Below are 22,016 nucleotides of genomic sequence, written 5' to 3'. Positions count from 1 at the left end.
AATCAATTTATTTTATAATCTTTTTCAAAATGATTAGCCCAGCAGTGGATCATCCACTGCTGGGCTAATCATTTAAAAAAATGAAATAAATTAAACTGGACGTAAGTAGTACTAATAAGTAAATAAATATATAAATTCCTCCATTGTGGATTCATTTAATATTCTTTTGAATGTGATTCTGGTGTGAGGTTAGCTGGTTAAAGAGATTTAGGGCAGCCAACAGGAGCAAAGCAAGGTAAAGACTGAGGAAGCATGGAGGTGCAGACAAATATAAGTTTACTGACTGGAACAGCAGAACTACTATGGGAAGCTGTAAATCTGAGACAGAGAGAAAACAAAAACTATAAAAAAAAACTTACATTAATGTGTGTGAAGTATCAGCATGACACTATACATCAGCCACAGCAGCACATGTCACTTCTTTGCTAGGAACAAGTTCCCTCTCACCCTGCATTAGACAATGCTGCATGGGGAGAGGCGTGTGTGCACTCACTTATTCTTCCCACTGACACCTTCCTATACAAAGCACTGTTCCCCTAACAAACTTCAGTTAGTTGATCTTAGGGCCACAGCAGAAAGAGCAGGGCTAAGGGGACCAGCAGACTGGATGCTGCCTGCCCAAGGCTGCATGGATACAGTGTGAGATGAGTCACACAGCCTCAAGACTGAAGAGAGCAGTGTATGCAGCTGCACAGATGCTCAAATCCTCACATGCCTGCCACTCCAGTTTTCTGCTGCATGCGCCTACAGTCAGCCCTACCGAGAAACAATCCACACCAGCAGAGCAGTTACCTGGTAACAGTTGTAACCCCAGTAGGACCTTTTCTGATGTAGTGGGATTGGCTGGATGCCGAATCAGGGCTTTGCATTCAGTGCTGCACATTGCACATCTAAAACAGCACATGGCAATAGCTTGACATGTCACATGACACTGGCACAGTTTTTTGCTTTTTTTTTTTAAATATAGTACTGTTTTTTTTTTTAGAGTACTTTTGACCGTGACAGTATTAGGACTGAATGTGTGTGTTCCCCATGTCACATCAGCAGTCTGGTATAAACAATAAAAATAATTAAAAATGTTTTTTTTTTTTTTAGGACTCTTGGGCCCCTCAACAGAGACTGGGCCCTGGGCAGCTGCCCCTTTTGCCCTGTGTTAAAGACGGCCCTGGTCTCCATAAATAAATGGACACTGCCATGTTGTAACTAAGCTTTCCTTCTCTGCTGAGGCCAGTCAGGGAAAGTTATAAATGGGCCAATGGAGTGTGCAAGTAATAGCCATATGGAATATAGTAGTGTTAAGTTTGAAGTCGGAATTTCTACTTTTAACAGGATTTGAAAAGCCAACAGTTTCCAGAATTAAATTACATGACCAGGGGATAAAATAGATAGTAATTAGTGAATTGCAACTTTTTTTCATCACATATAATTAAACATTTTATAGCACAATCAGTGACCCAGGAGGCGGAGCATATCTCACTGATTACTTGTTTAAATAGGAAAGGCTACAGTGCTATAATATACTCACACACAGATACAAGAATAATATTTTAAAATACAGTGTGTATAATATAGAGTGGATACAAATCAATGATTTTGTTAGCAAAAATAAAGAAAATTGATTTTTTTGGATTTAAACTATTTTTTTTTTAAATTTAAATAGGATTTTTTTTTTTTTTAAATAAAATTGTTATAGTTTCTATTTAAGGTACATTATAATTCAAATGTTATTCATCCTGAAACAATGAGTAATTTTTTATGCAGCCTAAGGCTGTATAATCATGACTGTAATAAATATTTTTTTTGGTAAATTAATTCCATTAATCCATGCACAGGGGTGACTACAGTCAGGGGCCCAGCCAGAATGAGGGGCCCTGGGCCCACTTCTGACATAGAAAGTTATTTCCATTTTTTTTTTTTTTTAAAAAGCCGAGCCCGGTACTGCAATGACGTCACTAACACAAGCCCCGCCCACCCACGGCCCGAGACTCTGGCAGACAGCCTGACAGTGCAGTGTCAGCCCCAGGAGGTGGAGTAAATAGCTAAAAAATTTGGCTTGCGATACAAGGATTTCACTCCAGACTGACAGAGCTACACAGCTACTTAGAACAGTTGCGGGCGGCCGCACAATGTCATGCTCTCCCAGAGGTTTCTGTACAGATCATCTTTGGCATTTTTTTTGTCTAGAAAATATGATCTCCATGTTATAAAATAAAGTTGAGAAATAGACAGAAAAGGGAAATAAACCCAATTTTTTTTTCTTGATTCATTTAGAGCATAACATTTTCAGATTTACTTGTTGAAGAAGTGTAAAGCTCTATTGGGAGCTAGGTGAACACATTGGATAAGCCAATGACTAGCAGCTAGCTCACAGAAGTGTATGCTTCTCAACAATGGATACCAAGAGAACAAAGTGAATTAGATAAAAGGAGTCAATTAAAAAGTTGTTTAACATTGAATGTTCTACCTGAATCATGAAAGTTTAATTTTGACTGTCCCTGTAATGCCATTTCTCCCCTGCAAATCTATGTACACAGAATCATACTAAGTTTCAAGAAGCTCAATAAATACAAAATTGTTTGGACTGGAATAGATCTGCACAAGGACTTAAGTGTGAGGAGGGAGGGGCAAGCAGTAAAAATGAAATATAATGTTATAGTTTTAGATAAATAAAACTATTTCAAATATTATTAAATTTGTATAATTCCAATGAAGTAAAGCAGAAACAAATTATCAAATATGAGCCTATTAAACTGGAGCTAATTCAAACCCCAATAATTTAATTAATTTCAATGATCTATCTATACATTTTTCATGGTATACAACCAAATCAGTAATTTCTGATATAGCTGAAAAAAGTTATTCTAAAAATGAAACCTTTATGTAGAAAACCATGGTTTAAATTGATTTACTGCTAGTGATTTACATAAATTTGACTAAAATCAAATCCACCCTGGTATAATCCATAAGGTGACTGTCCGACAGATTTGGTTATAGTTTCCTGCTTGTTCTCTTTCACGTCAGCATCTAGCCAGTGTTACAGCAATAGAGGAGCAGGCAATGCCAGGCATGATCACTCAGGGTCAGGAAATGTAATAGAAAATGCTTGATTCATTCAGAGCTACAGTAAATCAATACATATAATGGTAAATATAATGTGCAACTGTTTTATCTAAAAAAAAAGATCTCATGTTATTGTCTTATAAACATTAAATAAGGAAAAATCATATTTACCTTTTTTAGGAATATCTAGTGTTTCTGTAGCTAGCTGTGACCCTGCCTTTCTAACAAAATACAGCATTTTATTTTTTACTCTGGAATCTTCAAAGCATCTTGATAACTAAATAGAAATATAATGTACAGTATTTGGAAAAGAGTTATCAATAAAGTTACGCATAAAACATAACTTTTACTAATTGTATCATAGACAGCTGTAATTCCAGTCTGCCTCTAGATAGTAAGTTAATAGTACACTACTGGCCAGATCTTTGAAAAGATGAGTATAAAAAAAGGTATCAAAAAATCTTACAGCAGTAACGTGTGTTTTTCTTTTAAGTTTAAAGGGACAGTCAAGTCAAAATTAAACTTTCATGATTCAATTTATTACAACTTTCCAATTTAACTTTTATCATCAAATTTGCTTTGTTCTCTTGGTATTATTTGTTGTAAGCTAAACATAGGTTGGCCCATGTGCTAATTTCTAAGCCTGTGAAGTCTGCCTCTTATTTCAGTGCCTTTTGACATTTTCACAGCTTGACAGTACTAGTTCATGTGTGTCATATAGATAACTTTGTGCTCACTTCAGTTGAGTTATTTATGAGTCAGCACTGATTGACTAAAATGCATGTCTGTCAAAAGAATCAAACTAAGCAGCAGGTATTTTGCAGAGGCTTAAGATACAAGGTTAATTACAGAGGTAAAAAGTATACTAACACAACCGTGTTGGTTATGCAAAACTGGGGAATTGGTAATAAAGGGATTATCTATCTTTTTAAACAATACAAAGTTTCAAGTAGACTGTCTCTTTAATTAGTAAAAGTTATGTTTTATTTAAAACTTTATTCATAGCTCAGTGCTGAATACATTCTATTTTTGTTTTTTTATGGAGCAATTTTATTTGAGCTCAGAACCTAGTATCAGATTTTAATGTAATCAGTACTCCCCAGATATGTGTCCAATGAAATAAGAGTTAGTACGAGACATACTCTGGATGTCTATTCAAAATAAATGGTACAACTATACTGATAGCTATGTCTGTTAATGTTTAAAATAGGAACAGGTCCTTTTTCTAAGTGTATTTAAGGGGACATTAAATTCAAAATTAAATACCAAATAAAATGTTTAATTAAAATTTCTATATAGTTTCAATGGACAAATTACGTACTTTTAATCCCCTACATAGAAGGCATACTGCACACAGTTATACTGCCTATATCACTCCAGGCACTCAATAATATTTGGCCAAAGTAAAGTAGGCAAGACAAATTAAGTCAAAAATTAAACTTTCAAGGTTTAGATATGTTATTTTAGACAAAATCCCAATTTACTTCTTTTATACAATTTGCTTTGTACTCTTGGTATCCTTTGTTAAAGATTAAACCTCGGATGAGCTCAGGGCCTCTATTTAACAAAGTCTGGCGGACCTGATCCGACAGTGTGGATCAGGTTCACCAGACCTGGCTGAATTTTCAGCATTGCACCAGCAGCTCACAAGAGCTGCTGGTGCAACGCTGCCCCCTGCAGACTCGCGGCCAATGGGCCGCCAGCAGGGAGGTGTCAATCAACCCGGTCGTACTCGATCGGGTTGAATTCCGGCGATGTCTGTCTGCTTGCTCAGAGCATTCGGAGCTTGATAGATAGGCCCCCAGGAGTGTACATGTGTGTTTAGAAAGTTGTTTAACATTGCATTTCTTTACCCAAGCAACAAAAGTTACATTTTGACTGTCCATTTAAAGTGAAGGTAAACTTTGATGAATGAAAGCCCATTTTCTTAAAATGTTTTTAAAAACAGGGGCACTTTCATTCATCAAAGTTTACAAAGCAGCCGTTTTGATTAAAAACTTACCTTTTTTTCTTTTCACAGCTAGAGCAGCTTCCTCCACCTGGAAATCCTCTCTTCACACGTCAGCAATGACTAATCCCGCTTCCTCCAATCACAGCATGGCCTCAGGCAATGACTACCCTGGGGGGAAAGCCGTGATTGGAGGAAGCCGAATTAGTCATTGCCGACGTGTGAAGAGAGGATTTCCAGGTGGGGGAAGCTGTTCTAGCTGTGAAAAGAAAAAAAGGTAAGTTTTTAATCAAAACGGCTGCTTTGTAAACTTTGATGAATGAAAGTGCCCCTGTTTTTAATAGCATTTTTAAAAAACAGGTTTTCATTCATCAAAGCTTACCTTCACTTTAAAGTGTGCATCCTTATACTGTGACACCTTGAAATGCTTTAAAACCATGTATGTAGCATGAAGATCTTTTGGCACATAATGTTTAAATGCTGATAAATAGTATAAACATCTAATAATACTTTAATATTAATGAAAAGCTACAGATTGAGAAGAATATAAAACAATTCATATATTTCAATCCAAGAAAACCAAACCCTAAAACGAGAGAGCGCTAAAAGCAAATAGGAAGTATATATTAGAAGAAAATTCAAATGCAATGTTAAAATAAATTTATTTAGGCTAAAAAAGGCTTCCTACATTTTTTAAACATAGGATTTGAATTTTCTTCTGATAAATACTTCCTATTTGCTTTTATCTCCCTCTCGTTTTAGGGTTTGGTTTGCTTTGATTTTTCCTATCTAGGAAGGATTTGGAGAGTGGCATTATAGGAGTGCTAGTTCTGTGCTATGTTTTCTTGTGTAAAGTATTTCAATCCAAAAATGTTGAGAGTACAGTGGATTAAACGGTATGAAGGGGAATGAAGGGGAATGAATAATAATACAGAAGATATTTCATTTCTGCAGGTAAAAACAGGAATCTGAGTTCTGCTCAAAACACAGAACAGAGCGAACACACTAAATAGCCACCCTACGCACTGGGCACATTAGAGGATTAACTTATCACAAAGTAGAAAATAGCCTAAAATAAATGCCTTTCGTATTATTGACTACTCTGTCTTGGCACAATGAGCCGTGTCAACACTTAAAAGTTAGCGGTGCTCATTCTATAGCCACAGCACACAGGGCTGGGATCATGGATATTGGCAAGCTGATGAATATGGAGCAATTCTGCTTCATTTAAAGTGCTCGATCTGTGACAAATGTACTCAGTGGCCCAAACCAACACTGTGTGCTTCAATATTTGTTTGTTACTACGTTGTATGATGCTGTTGATGTGTCCAGTACCAACAAGCAATGCATTCCTAACAACTAGAGCTACAGGCAAACTTTCTACAATGCATGCAGAGTTCAGTCCAAAAGATACATACAGAGAAAAAGCAGCGGGTATGGTACAAGGAACAGCGTCATCACTAGGTGATCTTACTACTTATATCACTAAAGGGAAATCGTTAAACTTTAGTTCACAAATGTGGATGGACAAAAACAAAGAAACATACAAGTTGCTTAGAGAATGGATAAAGGCTTTTTCTTTAGATGTTTTGTTTGAACAAGCAAAACATGCAACCAGCTGGCACTAACAGGAAGCTGGACATGGAGAGAGTTAATTAATAGGTGTGCACAAACCTTCCTGCTGAGAGCGCTCAGAAGAGTGTTTGAGTGGAGGTGTGCAGGTCCGAGTGTAAGAGAGCCGGGAAACAATGCCTCAGAGACACTCTCTCTCTTACAGCAGTCTCAACAAGCAAGAGAAAAACAACACACATGTAACTGCTCACTCTTACCATCAAGCTTAGTAGCTCATTGTCATTGGCTAGTTCAGGCCAGCAAGTAAAAAGCGCAGCATGTGGGCTTCTGCAGAGAGATGTAGACGAGTAACAAAAAAAATAATAGTATATTTACATATGCTGGGAATCAGCCACCCACATACGAAATGAGTTGGCATGAAAGTGTGTTGAAAACAGCGTAAACTGATAATTATTGCTTAAAGGGACCAAAATTTCAATTTCATGATTAACATAGAGCATGCAATTGTAAGCAACTTTCTAATTTACTTCTATTATCAGTTTTTCTTTGTTCTCTTGGTATCTTTATTTGAAAAAGCAGGAATGAAAGCTTATGAGCCTGTCCACCTTTAGTTCAACACCTGGGTAGCGCTTGCCGATTGGTGGCTAAAATGTAGCCACCAACCAGCAAGCGCTACCCAGAGTACTGAACCAAAAATAGGCCAGCTCCTAAGCTTAAATGTCTGATCTTTCAAATAAAGATACAAAGAGAACGAAGACAATTTGATAAGAGAAGTAAATTAGGAAGTTGCTTAAAATTGAATGCTCTATCTGAATTATAAAAGAAAAATTTGGTTCAGTATCCCTTTAAGAAGAAGGGCATGTGACAGTGTGCACCATATCCGGTATTGATGCACAGTGCCACAGGTTTAATTAAAGTACTCTGATTGATTAAAGTGTGTTGAAATTATACAAATGGTTCTAGGTAACTATATTTAACACCTGCTTTGGAGCTGCAACGCATTTTTAGCTCTGAGCTAGACCCGATGGGTGAGCCAAATTGAAATAGCATACACGTGTAAGCCACCAATCACTGGGGGTGTTCTTATAAGTAACCATGCATTTTAGCAAGTGGGAATTAACTTTGAATTTAAATGGCCATAATAGTAAATCATTTGCATGTAATTTATTGAAGACTATAGACCTTGACTTACTGTATGTTTAACCCCCATAAACGGGTTAAACACAAAGTAAAAGTACCGCTTGGGACTCGCAGAGCACTTCTGGTCTCAAGCAGAATCTGAAACTGACCCAATCAGCAGTGCTAGTCGCACAACTCAGCTGTGTAACTAGCTGTGGATCAACTGCAGCTTCTGCTTGAGACCAGCAGTGCTCTGCGATACCCAAGCGGTTCTTATAATGTGTGTTTAAGCCCTTATAAGAGTTTAGAGGGATATTAAATAGTAAATACTCAGTGATGTGTTCAAAGATAATCCTTAGGAAACAATATATGGATATTTCATTTTTACAATTATATTAGTTATTAAAATATTGAAAATACAAGTAAAATATTAGTTTCTGTAAAGTAATGTGCCCCGCCATGTATAAAATAAGTTTTCTATTTATCTCAGGTTTTGCAAACAGCACTGTGTGGTTACTGTTTGGACAGTCTTTTTATTACATGTTTTATATCTGTCTTTAATTGTCCTCAGCATGAAAGATATATAAGGGGGAATTTAAGTTAAAACATAGCCCTCTACATTTATTTACTTTATAGACATTCAGTGGAATTTAGAAAACCAGCAACAACTTTCAAGGTTAAATTACAGAAAAAAAAAGACAAAAAAAAAAACATAGTGAAAGTTTTTTTTTTAAACTACAAATAATAAATTATTTTATAATTTCATACTGTTTAATATCCCTTTAAGCAGTACCGAACATTTTGTATAACAGGTTATGATCTAGATCCACATGAGCAGCACCATAACTCACAAACAGTTTTATTTTAGTGGAGGGACTTGCTAGAGCTTAGTACTCTATAAAGTTCACTTGTATTAGGTGACTGAGACCTTGAACCACTTGGCTACCAGAGGGTGGCAATGATTTGAAGCTATAGATTTCTATTTTCAATATCTAAATATTATTCAAAGAAATAAGAGTCATTATTTGATGTGCAGCTTGTTAATATGGGACTGAATCTCAGTAGACATTCAGTACGTTTCCCAGGATGCACCTTGACATGTTTCCATTCCTGGTTATAACATTCATGAGCTAATTTCTAAGTGGACACATCATATATAATGTTTAGTGCCAACAGTACACACTACTGCCCTTTTTACTTGTCATTCCTGAAGTGCTAGTGTTAATAATTGTCAGTTACATTTCAAATTGTAGACACAAATGATTACAAATCACTATAATGAAAAAGGAGAAAAAAAAAACATGAACAAAGGAATGTTGCATCAGACATTTCAAGTGAGTTCTAATCTGTAAGGCCATTGATAAAATGATTAAATGTTAAGCGTAACATTACTTGCCTAATACAATGTTATTATTGCATTTACTAAAAAGCTAATTGTTTTACTCTAATGAAGGAACAATATAATTATCAGGAGCTATAAATCATTACAGAAGCCTGGGTGAAATTGCATGTCTGCACGATAAAGTGAAATTGTTTTTTCAAAAGCTAAAAATCCTTTGTAGCCTGTAACTAGTGCCAGTTTGCATGGAACAGAGTTTTATGGAAAATACAAATATTGTGCTCTTGGCAAATATTAAAACACTATACTCTGTTTACCTCACAATATTAAAGGAACATTGTACTCAAAAATGGTCTTCAATGCATTTGAAGCATCAGCATTTACACAAGGACAATAAGTTGGTTAAATTAAATTAAAACTCATAAAGCAGTATCAACAGTGCTCATTGTATCAGTACCCATCAGTAAGTGAGCATTAGCAGGAAGTATTAATTTACTAGCTAATGAACATTACCAGGAAGTGTTAGTTTATTAGCCAATGAGCATTAGCAGGAAGTACACATTAGTCAGTGAGCATTAGCTGGAAGTATTCATTTATTAGCCAATGAGCATTAGCAGGAAGTACACATTAGCCAGTGAGCATTAGCTGGAAGTATTAATTTATTAGCCAATGAGCATTAGCAGAAAGTACACAACTGATACTGCTGTATTAGTTTGTATTTTAGGAGTAGAAATCAATGATTAAATGTTGATCTATCATAAGGCTGGCCGACAATAGAGAACAATGTCCCTTTAAGCTTAGTGCTTGTCACTACTGCAAACGTATGTTTGAGGAACAAAAATAAAAAATAAAATAAAAGGCCTTGCTGGCTTTGTACAATTTAATAGAGTTTCAATTACGTTTTTTTTTTCAGCATTAAAATATTAATCTAAGGTTTATTTAGGTGGGAAGGCTGCCAAGAATGTTAACTGTGAATGAATTGAGCAAAATTATTGTGATCATATTTTATGTTCATTAAATAAACTGCATCCGTTTTAATATCTAAAGATGATATATTTTTAAAGTTTATATGCGGCATCAACTCATTAGCCCACCTAAATGTGCATTTTACAAGTTCACATAATATTAAAACAAACATGCAGAGCTGATATTTCGTAGAAATATCTCAAAGCAAATCTTGGAAGCAATATATGTCTAAAGCGGGCTTTTTTGGGGGGGGAGCGCTGCCGTGAAAACATGTCTGTACAAGTGTTCATCACAAGATCCTTGACAATGGTATTCTTGCACTGGTTGGAAATGTAAAGTTTTATTTAAGTGGTTGATGTGGCGCTTGTGACAGCCATGCAAATACAGACAGGTTGATTGTGCATTGCAAAATTACAATTTGTCAGTGTAGGAGTGAGAAAGACTACTGTGCCCAATTAGAGTGAATTAAAACCAACTGGTTTAGTTATTAGAAGAGCAGCTGTGCATGGGAGAAATATAAGAGAATTTGCAGTGAGTAACAAATACTCTTGCGCTGGAAAGAAAAAAAACACGAAAGTAAGAGATTGAATTCAGCTCCTAATTGGGAAATGCATCTAAGCATATATCTGCAGCATTTGTAAATAGGATAACGATAAAGCACAGATTACATGCAAACAAAATGATTTCATTCATTGAAGAACAGTGGATGGTTGGGGGGAAGAAAGGAATACAAGACAGATAATCTAGAGGAGATATGTTTGTCTTCATTATTGAAAAAGTCATTTAAGCATTGTCTACGTTTCCAACATGAGATATAAATATTGATGTCTCCATTCCCCAGAAAGGTTTAACAAGGTAACTGTAACAATATCAATGTGACGGGCAAATAAAGCCATGACTTACAGCTCTTCCATAAGTGATTTCATCAGCTAGTGAAATAAATTCTCTTATTGAATGCAAGGTTATTTGGTTATCACTCCAAACTCTTTTACTTTTAACCCCTCTGTTTAGAAGCTATATGGAGTGGTGGGAAATATCCCAAGAGGCAGACATTTCCCTGCATAGCCCCATTGACATACATTTACAGTACAAATATGGTCACAAATGGGTTAAAAGTACTGCAGTTATTTCTCTGCACTATAAATACTATTTCCTGGAGTTAGCTAGTAAAGCCACATAGAATACCTCAGCCATGTTAGCTGCCCCTTTGTAAGCTAAGAGCAAGGTGTGAGGCCTCCTCCTACCTGATCCTCTGGCTGCTGCCACTGCTGCTGCTGCTACGGGTCCGTATGCCGCTGCTGCAGGAAAACCTGTCCAGAAAGAAAAGCAGAAAGACTGTAGACCAGCTAACCTTACAGTGCCCACTTATTGTATAGACAATAATATAAAGTCAGCATGATGATATGGGATACTAACCCTACCAGGCCTATTTCCTGTATATATTATAATACAAAGTGCTTGCCTGATGTATACGCTATAGGGAATTACATCCATGACCTATATAAGAGATTATATTAATAAATACACACACTCATATCCACATATGCTACAGAATAAATAACTGTTCTCCTGCTTATCTTTCCCTTATTGGTTTCAGTAAATAACTCCGGCAAAACAATGCACTTGATAACATAATGGCCATGGCTTGCCATGTTGTCTACAGATTCAAGTTCCTCCAAATTAGGCAAGTGGTGGGTAAAGTTTGGCTATTAAAAAACAACTGCAGCAAACAAAATGTTATTTTTTTCTGTAGTTATTCTAAAGCAAAACAACAGAAATGTCTTGTAATTCACCTATAGACTACAGTACCTTTTATATGTAGGTACCCTTGTCCTTCCTAAACATATAAATAATCTCTTTATTAAAGGTCCTTTCATTTTTACAAGTGAATCCCAGTTTCACATTAAGTTATTTTGTTCTGCATTAATATGGATTTTTTTCTTTATGGATCACAAATTTTCCATGAATAAAATATGTTTGTACTGCAGTGTATGTGTATAACAATACAGATATATTTCTGCTTAAAACACGTTAGATAAATGGATAATGTATATTAATGCATCTATGCACAAGCCAAGATTACACTGAATTCTGGTCTGTTAGACATAGTTTGACAGCGATACCACTCAAGATTTACTAAGACTTAAAGTGAATGTAAATTTTGATGATTAAGTGCCCGGTTTTTAAAAATTCGATTAAAAACAGGGGAACTTTAATACATCAAAATTTACATTTCACTCGTTTTGTGAAAATACTTACCTTTTAATCTCGACAGCCACTGCATCGCTTCCTGCGCCCGTCGCAAAGCCTCTTCCTGGGTCTAAAATGAGGAATACGGCTTCCTACAATCACGGAGTTGAATCAGACACGGATTCCCCCGGGGGAAAGCCGTGATTGGAGTATGACCGATCCGTCATTTCTGATGTAGGAAGAGGCTTCCGACGACCGGTGGAAGCTGGATCGGCTGTCAAGATTAAAAGTTAAGTATTTTCACAACATGAGTAAAATGTAAATTTTTATGAATTAAAGTGCCCCTGTTTTAATCGAATTTTTTAAAACTGGGCACTTTACCATCAAAATTTATATTCACTTTAATACAGTTATGTAGGAGCGGTGAGCCACTGATCAAATCCCAGTAATCATCTGGTCTAAAACAACAGCAAATTGTATTCCTTAAACAATGCTTCTTGCTGTCTTACAAAAAAAACAGATCAGATGAACAATATAATAATGCCTGATGTAAAGGCCTAGAAATCAGTTTCACTATGCTTCATAAGTCACTTTAGATACATTAGACCAGTGTAGACACATGGTAGAATCACAGCACTTCACATAAATAGAATGAAGTGTGAAAGGTAGCCCAGAGCGAAATCCTAGAGGGTAGGGCTTTTGACCCCATGATGCTGGGAGCAAAGGGGTGGGACCTTAGGTGGAGACGTGAGGGGTATAAGTAGGGGGTGGGGGACAGGAAGTAGGCCTCTTAGACAGAATGGAGGTGTGAAGCTGTTAACGTTTCACACCTCACTGTTAGTTATGCCTACGATGGACCTTAAAGAGCTGTTAGACGCCGTGACAGCCTTGTCCAGTGATAGAGAAGCCGGATGGGTGCTGCAACAGCTGAAGTTAGCAAAAAGGAGCCCTGGACCAGGAGATAACGGGGGTGCGACCGCCCAGGAGCGCAGAACCAGGCTCATACGGCGCTCCAAACCGCTGGAGCGCCTGAGCCCGGTACTCATCGGAGAGCCAGAGGTGGATTGGCCCCGGCTGGGGTAAGGAGCAGAAGGAACCGGTCGGGAACGGCATCGGACATCGGAGCGCAGGAGAGCGCGGTGATAGTGTCTATGGACGAGAGGCAGAGCGCGCCGGGATCGGAGCAGGTAGTATGGCCTGTGGGGTCCTCCAGGAGGAGCTGCACGGCAGCTGGAGAAACCGGTATGTCCCACTAAACTACCAATGGTATAGCAAGGCTGGCAGGCGCTGATGGCGGGAACTCTGGGCAGGGGAGTGCCGGACGGCATATGTTGAGGATGGTGGGAGGGTAGCATTAGGTAGAGGGTACGGGATAGTAAATGGGGGTAAGGGTAGAGCTCCGGATAGTAGTAGGTAATTTTCAGCAGTGGGGTGGGTGATATTAAGTATGGGTGCTGTAGTAGGGTCAGGGGTATTTGGGAAAGGAAAAGGGTGTCGGTAGGATCAGGACAATCCTGGGTGCAGAGATTAGGGCACCGGCATAGAGCTGCAGGGGCTACAGGGTCATTCCCCAGTGGGGGTAAAGGTTTCAGTTGGCTTGAAGTGGGAGCATATGGGGGACGCTCCAGGAGGGCAGGGGAGAGGTTGGGTGGGGCAGCGGAGGATGAGACTGAGGGAGCACAGAGGGCAATAAGGGGAGGTGAGTAAAAAAATAAAAATTAAAAAACAATTATATTACTTGTCCAGGGGCAAGCTCCGTGAAGCCATGCAGGGTCGGTGGTGCATGTGGGTTTTTTAGAGTGCTTATGTAATAGGTCCTAGGACCCTACTTATCGCCCCTCGGTCCAGGTCCTGCCGCCATCTCTCTCGTCCTGGGGGTTGGCTCGCTGCTCCCTGCTCGTGCTGTCCCCCCACTGCCTTGTTCCATAAGCCTCCTAAGTCCTGAATGCCTCCGTGATCTGGAGCGAGACCTCCATGTCCTGGTTCGGTTCCTTGCTTGGAGGAACACAGGAAGGGGGGGACATCCAATTCGCTATTAAACCCTAACCCCATTTTATTGGGCAAGGGAGTTAGCTGACAAAAGGGTTAAGTTTAGAACCGACAACATAGGGGTGGTGATGGCACTTAACATGCTGACTGCAAGCTCGCCGCTGGAGAGGACGAGAGAGATGGCGGCAGGACCTGGACCGGGGGCAACACCTACTTCTTCAGGTGTTTCTTCTGGAATGTCTGGGGGCGTGGATGCTGGACGGGTGGCGTTCTTGAAAGGGCTCAAGGAGCTGATAGCGCAGGTCGAAGGGCAGGAGGCACAGCAGGTGGACGGTAGGGTGAATGTGACCGCAGCCGGGGCATGGACTGGTACGGGTTCAGAGTCCATTGCAACGGGGAACCTAGGGACGATGGGGACCGGGTCTAGTGGCAAGGGACTGAAGGTGTCAGAGGAAGCATTGAGACGACCATGCCTGTGTTCCATTGGCCGTTAGTCTTACATTTGACAGCCGAAGTGAAGGAAAAATCTTGGAAAAGGGAGTTCCTGGAGATATTTTCGTTATTGCCTCTGGATCAATTTGTGGAGATCAAGGAGGATTCTAAGGCGGAGCAGGGGAAAAAAAAAAGGAGGAAGAAAGAAAAAAGAGGTACAGAAAGCTGCCAAAGACGTTTGCAAATTGGTCCAGGGCTTTGTGCATATTGGCCACGGTCATTGCAGAAAAATGCCCGGATTAAAGGGCGGCGTCGTTCTGTTATTACAATGAAATAGCATCTGCCTACAGGACGTATGGGGGAATGGCCTGGTGGAGGTACAATGAGCAGTTCAGGCAAAGGATTGCAGTGAGACCAGATATGCGGTGGGATGGCCGAGACATGGGGATATGGCTCGAGATCATGACGCCATTGTGAGGCCACCAGTCCTTTCTGGGGTCGAGGACCAGCTATGGAGGCAACACCTTCAGTGGAACAGCAGTGGCTGTCAGAAAAGGTCTCTGCTTCCAATTCAATGATGGAACGTGTAAATTCGGGAGCATATGTAAGTACAAGCATGAATGTACCAATTGCGGGGGTTTGCACCCCCAGGCAAGGTGTTTTAGAAAGGGGAGAGTGGGAGGAAAAGTAGGGGATGTGGTTGTTCCGGGCCCGGACGCCAGTGAAGGTAAAAAAGATGGTCCCCTGGTTAGAGCTGCACGGTAGGAGGGCGGACGCAGAGTTATTGGTGTCAGGATTTAGTTCTGGTTTTCGGATCTCAATTATTGAACAACCAGGGTATAGGATCCATGGGAATTTGAAGTCTGCTAGGGAGTATCCGGAGGTGGTGAGGGGGCAAACTGAACAAGGAGGTGCAATTAGGACATATGGTGGGCCCCTTTAAGCAGTGCTCCAAGGCCAATTTGCGAGTGTCACCACTGGGGGTGGTACCTTAAAAGGTACAGTGCCAATTTCTGATGATACATCGTCTATCATATCCAAAAGGGGCATCGGTGAACAATGGAATTGACCCAGCTTTGGCAGCGGTTCGTTACGCATTCTTTGATAGGGCTGCGGCATTGGTATGGAAAGCGGGGAAGGGGGCCTTATTGGCTAAAGTAGACATGAAGGCTGCTTTTTGGCTGCTGCCGGTGCACCCGACCTGTCACCATTTACTGGGATGCTTCTTTGACGGTTCATATTTCGTAGACTTAGCACTTCCTATGGGTTGTTCAATTTCATGTTCATATTTCGAAAAATGTAGTTCTTTCGTGGAATGGGTAGTGGCACGGTGGGCGGGGTTTCATCTGTGGTTCACTACCTGGACGATTTTCTGTTTGTAGGACAGCAAAACGGCAGCGAGTGCCAACAGTTGTTGAAGGCGTTCCGGGGGGTGGCAGAGGAATTTGGAATCCCGGTGGCTTAGGAGAAAACTGAGGGTCCCTGCACGTCCTTGAATTTCTTGGGAATACACATTGATTGAATGACCTGAAGATGACATTGTCGGTTTTCTTGGGAAGGCAGAAAGTGACGTTAAGGGAGCTGCAGTCTTTACTAGGGAAGCTTAATTTCGCCTGTAGTTTCATTCCAGTGGAGAGAGTGTTTGCGAGACGTCTCTCTTTGGCCATGGCTGGGGTGAAACATCCTCACTATCGAGTCTGCATTACTAAACAACAAGGAAGATTTGAAGGTGTGGCGGGATTTTCTGGATGATTTCAATGGGAGATCCATTATTCCCCAGTTGGGAGTGTTGGCCTCTGATCTGGAATTATTCACGGATGCAGCAGGGGGGATCGGTTTTGGATCCTATCTCGGGGGGAGATGGTGCATTGGCAGTGGCCGGCTGGAATTGGGGTTGACAAAGAACGTCACTTTTCTGGAACTCATTCCGTTGTGGGTAGCTCTGAGGGTATGGCAGAGGGAGTTAGCTGACAAAAGAGTTAAGTTTAGATCCGACAACATGGGGGTAGTGATGGCACTTAACAGGCTGACTGCAAGCTCGCTGCCGGTGATTCAGGTACTTTGGTTGTTTGTTTTGGAGTGTATGAGGAACAATGTGTGTTTTTTAGGGCTGTGCAGAATGGGGTTGCTGGCGCTCTTTACCGTTTACAGTGGGATCGCTTTCGGGCGTTGGCTCCAGACGCAAAGGAACTCGGAGACCGGTGTCCATGGCGTTCCCGACTTAGCTTGGTTGGTGAGGGGACCGTTAGCACAAAACACGTGGAAAGCATACTGGCAGGTATGGCAACAGTGGTGGTTATTTGTGGTCAGAGAAGAGAGAGGGTAGGTCTGGAGATAGGCAGCAAACACTCTTGAGATGGATTGGGGTCTGGCGGGAGGAAGGGGCTTCTAGAGCCATGGTGCAGCGGAGGTTGTCAGCATTGGCTTTCCTTTTCCAAATTTTGGGCCAGGAAGATATGACTAAAGCTTTTCTGGTCCGCTTGGTGGCTAGGGGGTGGAAAAAGGGGGAAAGTGTGGGTGATACTCGGAGACCGGTGGTTTTTTCAATTTTACAAAAAGTAGTGGGGGTTTTACAGGCAATTTGCAGTTTGCAGTGTGAGTAGTGTTTGTTCAGGGCGGTTTTTATTATGGCATTCTTTGGAGCTTTCCTGATATCTGAACTGGTAGGGGGGAATAAACGGGACCCATGGGGTATTCAATTTTCTGAGGTATGGTTCGAAGGGGGCAGGGTACATATTTGGGTGAGGCGGTAAAAAAATGACCAACAGGGGAAAGGTTGTTTGGTTAGCCTAGGGGCTATTGGGGGGAATGTTGCCCGGTGGCAGGCTTACAGGGATATTTGGCGCTAAGGGGTAAGGTGGGGGCCCATTATTCATTCACAAGGATGGTTCTTTTTTTATCGAGTTTTAAGTTTGTGGCGGTGTTTAAAAAGGCCCTGGCTAGGGCAGGGTTTGTGGCATCGGAATTCGGTTTACACTCTTTTAGGATAGGGGCCGCTACAGAGGCCAGTTTGTTGGGTTTGGGGGAGCAGGTGATTAAGAGAGTGGGGAGGTGGGAATCGGGGAGATTTAAAAGTTATGTACGCCCTGCTCTGGTGTTTTGAGTAATGTTGGTGGAAGCCAGTTGGGGATTAGCAACGACATGGCTGTTCTAAAATGGTTTTGTTTTGGGGGCATGAAATGGGACCAGGTTCCTATAAAAGTGGTTGAGTATGCTCGGTTGTTTCAACCTCCAGGTATGTTGCTCATTCATGCTGGGGGGAATGATTTAGGGCTATGCCACAGAAGGTTTTGTTAGACAGGATGAAGAGGGACATGGGGAGGCTGTTGGATTTGTTCCCAGGTCTCATTTTGATTTGGTCGGAAATAGAGACTAGATTGGAGTGGAGGTTTGCATGGAATGAGGCAGGGCTAGATGCTTCCAGATGGAAGATCAACAGAACAATCTGTAGTTTTGTAGTTAAAAGAGGGGGGTAGTGTCGATTAGGCATGTGGAATTTGAAGGGGACTCTGGGAAATGTTTTTTTCCAGAAAGATTGGGTTGCCACCTCTTTAACTTTAACTTGAGGGAAGGGATTCAAAAGGCCTTGCAGTTGTGTGTCAGGGCTCGGGGTTGAAGCTGAGCCTGTGGCGGGGGGTGCTTGCTGGGGAGAATTAATTAGGAAAAGTGGAGTGTACCCCCTGGATGTCCAGGGGAGGTCAAAGTTTTGTGAGGACGTGGTGGACTAACTTTGAGGATGTGGACTCATTAGGACTAAGTTAGGCAAGCACCTCCTGGGGATTTGGTGGGGATATTCTGTTTTACAGTTTTATATTTAAGGTTCAATGTTTTAAATGTTTATAATAAAATGTGGAGCTGCAGCCTTTTGCAACCCATTTTGGCGTCTGTGTCTTTTTCTTGCGGGAACATGCATTTAAGGGGTCAAAAAATGCCTAATTGTTCATGGTCATTTTGGCTTAGTGTCTACACTTGTTATAAATGAAAGGTTTTAAAAGGAACACAATTTATTAGATCTCATATTCTCCATTGCTGACAGTATCACCATTTTTATAGAATTACAGCACTTTAAGTGTCAGTTCGTCACATGAAATTAAAGGGATATGAAACCCACATTTTTTTTATTTTCTGGTTCAGACAGAGAATACAATTTAAAAATGTTTCTAATTGACTTTTATTATAAAGAATGGTATTCTTTGTTGAAGAGATATTTAGGTAGGTGTCTAGTGCACTACATGGCAGAAAATAGTGCTGCCATTTAGTGATATTCTGCAGTCAGACACGTGCATGCACCTGAGCTTACAGCCCTGCTTTTCAACAAAAGAATAAAGAAAATTTGATAATAGAAGTAAATTAGAAAGTTGTTTAAAATTGTTTGTTCTATCTGAATCGTGAACAAAATAAATGGTTTTCATGTTCCTTTAACACCTAAGTAAAAGGTATCTTAAAAAACGTATAGTATCCACTAACCAAAATACAGAAAAATATGGTGTCTGCCTACTCTTGCAAGATGAAATTCCCCTATAAACCATGATGTGCACAGGCTTTGTAGATATTATTACCCTACAGTCTCTCACTGGTATGTCCTTTAAAGTCAAGTGTAAAATGAAGCCAGCCTTATTAGAAATGTATAGACAATGTAGATAAATACAGCCAACCTATCTATGTGTGCACATTAACTCTGATTTTACACCACCTACATAAATGCATTAAAGCAAGACTCTATGGGGTGCAACTTATAGGTTTTGGCCAAACATATGGTTAATTTATTTAAAGGGACATGAAACACAGAGCATGCAATTTTAAATATTTTTCCAATTTACTTCAATTGTCTAATTTGCTTCATTCTTTTAATATCCTTTTTTAAAAAGCATATCTAAATAGGCTCAGAGCTGCTGATTGGTGGTTGCCCATAGATGCCTTATGCTATTAGTTTACCCATGTGCATTGCTATTTCTTCAACAAAGGACACCTAAAGAAATAGGCAAATTAGAAGTAAATTGGAATGTTGTTTAAAATAGTTTTCTCTACCTGAATTATGAAAGAAAAATGTTGGTTCTCATGTCCCTTTAAAAAAGAAAAAAATAAATAAAACAAAACTTTTTTTGTAATATTGGGGATAGTATTATTTTACAATACTACAAGTTCTGGACTCAAAACAAGTTAATGTTCACCTGTATTCAATTTGTTCAACATGGCAGCGTTATCCTCCCTAGGTTATTGGAATCACTTTTCTTTTAACCTCTTTGTTGATGGGGAGAATATCCCATGCATAATATTCATTGGTAGAGGGGAATCAATACATGACGAGACTCAATACTGGGTAACTAAAAAAATACTTTTTTAAAATAAGAAGCTTACATTTTGATTTCCATTAAATCTACATGTAACTTTTTTCCATTTCTAAGACACAGCCCTTTTTCTTGTTTGCTAAAGAAATGTAAAGTGAGCTGAAACACGCAACGCATTGTTTTACATTTTATGGTTTCCTGGTGAGGGACATTATTTTGGACCCGGTAAAAGAAAGAAAATATAAAATCAGGGAAAACAGGAGCTTCAACTGGAGATGTTCCACATCCGGAATAAATGGAAGCAGCTGCAGATAATGTCATTCCTTGAACGCTAATCTAGGTGAATGGAGCTGCTAGAAAATAAACGAAGGCTGGCTTCATTTCTGATTCTGTTTCTTTGTTAAAAGAAAAGAATGCAAAAAAAAACAAAACCCAAACAAAACAAAACCCCAAAATGTACTAAACAGTTCCATACATATATTTTTTTAAGAGGCATCAGCACAAAGACGTAATTAAAACACAAAAAGCGGCCTTGAAATGGATTTAAATTTGTTAAAAGAATAATTGTCTACATTTCACATAAGGGTCTTTATCAACCTAGATTAGGTTTGGAAAAGAAAAGAACTAGACTTGCATATAAAATGTGTAAGATTCAATACCTTGGGCTGTTATTTATATATAAAGGACGAGCTGGTTGGACAACATTGAATATACTGTGTACAATATTCATTTGGAATACTGAGATTAAGACTCACATGTAGAGGATGCATTTATTTGGGAACTAAAACTACTATTGTCATGCAAGATAAACATAAACAGAAATAAAAGAACCATGATTTACAACAGAACAAGAAAAAGTGATGTGAAAAAAAGAAAACTATATTGATCTAAATCTAATTGTACAAAAAGTATGACACAGGACAGCTAAACTAGAATCACTAATCTATTGTAACATCAATTAAGTAAGACATACTTGCATTTAAATATGGTAAGACCGCTGTTAATGGAGAAAAGAAAATATCATTTGTCAGAACCAGGTAACTGTTTCATAAAATTTAGGCTCTAAACAACTAGTACCTTAAGTACACAGAGATAAAAAACAATGGTTACAGTAAACGTTTTCTAAACATTAGACAAAATTTACAAGAACATTTATGTTATCAAGCACAATGTAACACTTTTAAAAGCAATCATTCCTTTGATAAAAGAAACAAATTGTCATTGAATACAGAAAAGGTGAAAAATATTACTAAAGTTTACCAAACATTGGCCACATACTTAAAAAGGAACAGAACAGTGAGCCATATAATGAACATAAACCTGAAAAAAAGTTAAGGGACTATCTGGACCACATTGTGACTGCCAGAAGATAAATTAGTGCAAGTAAAGATGAAATATTGCTTGGTAGAACTCACCAGTATATACGTTGCCTTCTTCCTAGATACCCTTCTGCATTAGTCTTATGAACCCACTGCTATTAAAACCTGTGACTCGACTTATTTATCCACACCACATTAACTCTATAGCACAGTACCCCACCTTATAGTATTTAACCCCTTTATAATCTAACAGAAGCTTTTGTGTGCATATCCTATCCACATACCCTCCCAACACATGGTAAATCTCCTGTGATCACCACCGCCCCTTATAGAAGCCACAGTGCAAAGCCCCCTTAAGTATCCATATGACACTCACAGAGAACTAACCCTCAAAGCATAAACCCCACATTTACATAATAAATAATAATTTAAATATAATAGTCCATAGATTGTCAAATTAATACTCTGCATGTAATTTTTGATCCCTGAATCACAATTAGTTGAGCTTCTGAGTGGTGTACAGGGAAAACATTGGTACTTTTGTAGATAATTGTGTATATATATATATATATATATATATATATATACACACAGTATATATGATTGCTGAGTAGGGTCAAGCACTCACGACACTTATAATCAAATGCCCCGGGTGCAGTCCTGATGGTTGTATACACAAGTAGAAAGTCAAAGAGGTACACTCACAAGGTCTTCAATCACAATGGGTATTTATTCTCTCTTAACAGTACTGTTAAGAGGGAATAAATACCCATTGTGATTGAAGACCCCGTGAG

At 39.3% G+C, this 22,016-nt stretch overlaps 1 protein-coding gene across 2 annotated transcripts in view; it reads right to left on the bottom strand.

Moving 5' to 3' along the window:
• The window catches only part of MSI2 (musashi RNA binding protein 2), a 986,805-nt gene that overhangs the window by 90,736 nt on the left and 874,053 nt on the right, over positions 1 to 22,016 (bottom strand). For both annotated transcript variants that reach the window (XM_053707533.1, XM_053707534.1), the window contains exon 11: positions 11,249 to 11,314. In XM_053707533.1, the coding sequence (XP_053563508.1) occupies positions 11,249 to 11,314 (66 nt within the window). The remainder of the gene's footprint in view (positions 1 to 11,248; positions 11,315 to 22,016) is intronic.

The sequence above is a fragment of the Bombina bombina genome, chromosome 3 (assembly GCF_027579735.1).
Source record: "Bombina bombina isolate aBomBom1 chromosome 3, aBomBom1.pri, whole genome shotgun sequence".
NCBI classification, from domain to species: Eukaryota; Metazoa; Chordata; class Amphibia; order Anura; family Bombinatoridae; genus Bombina; species Bombina bombina.
Note: the sequence above shows the minus strand (reverse complement) of the source record. Positions and strands in the feature narration are given on the sequence as shown.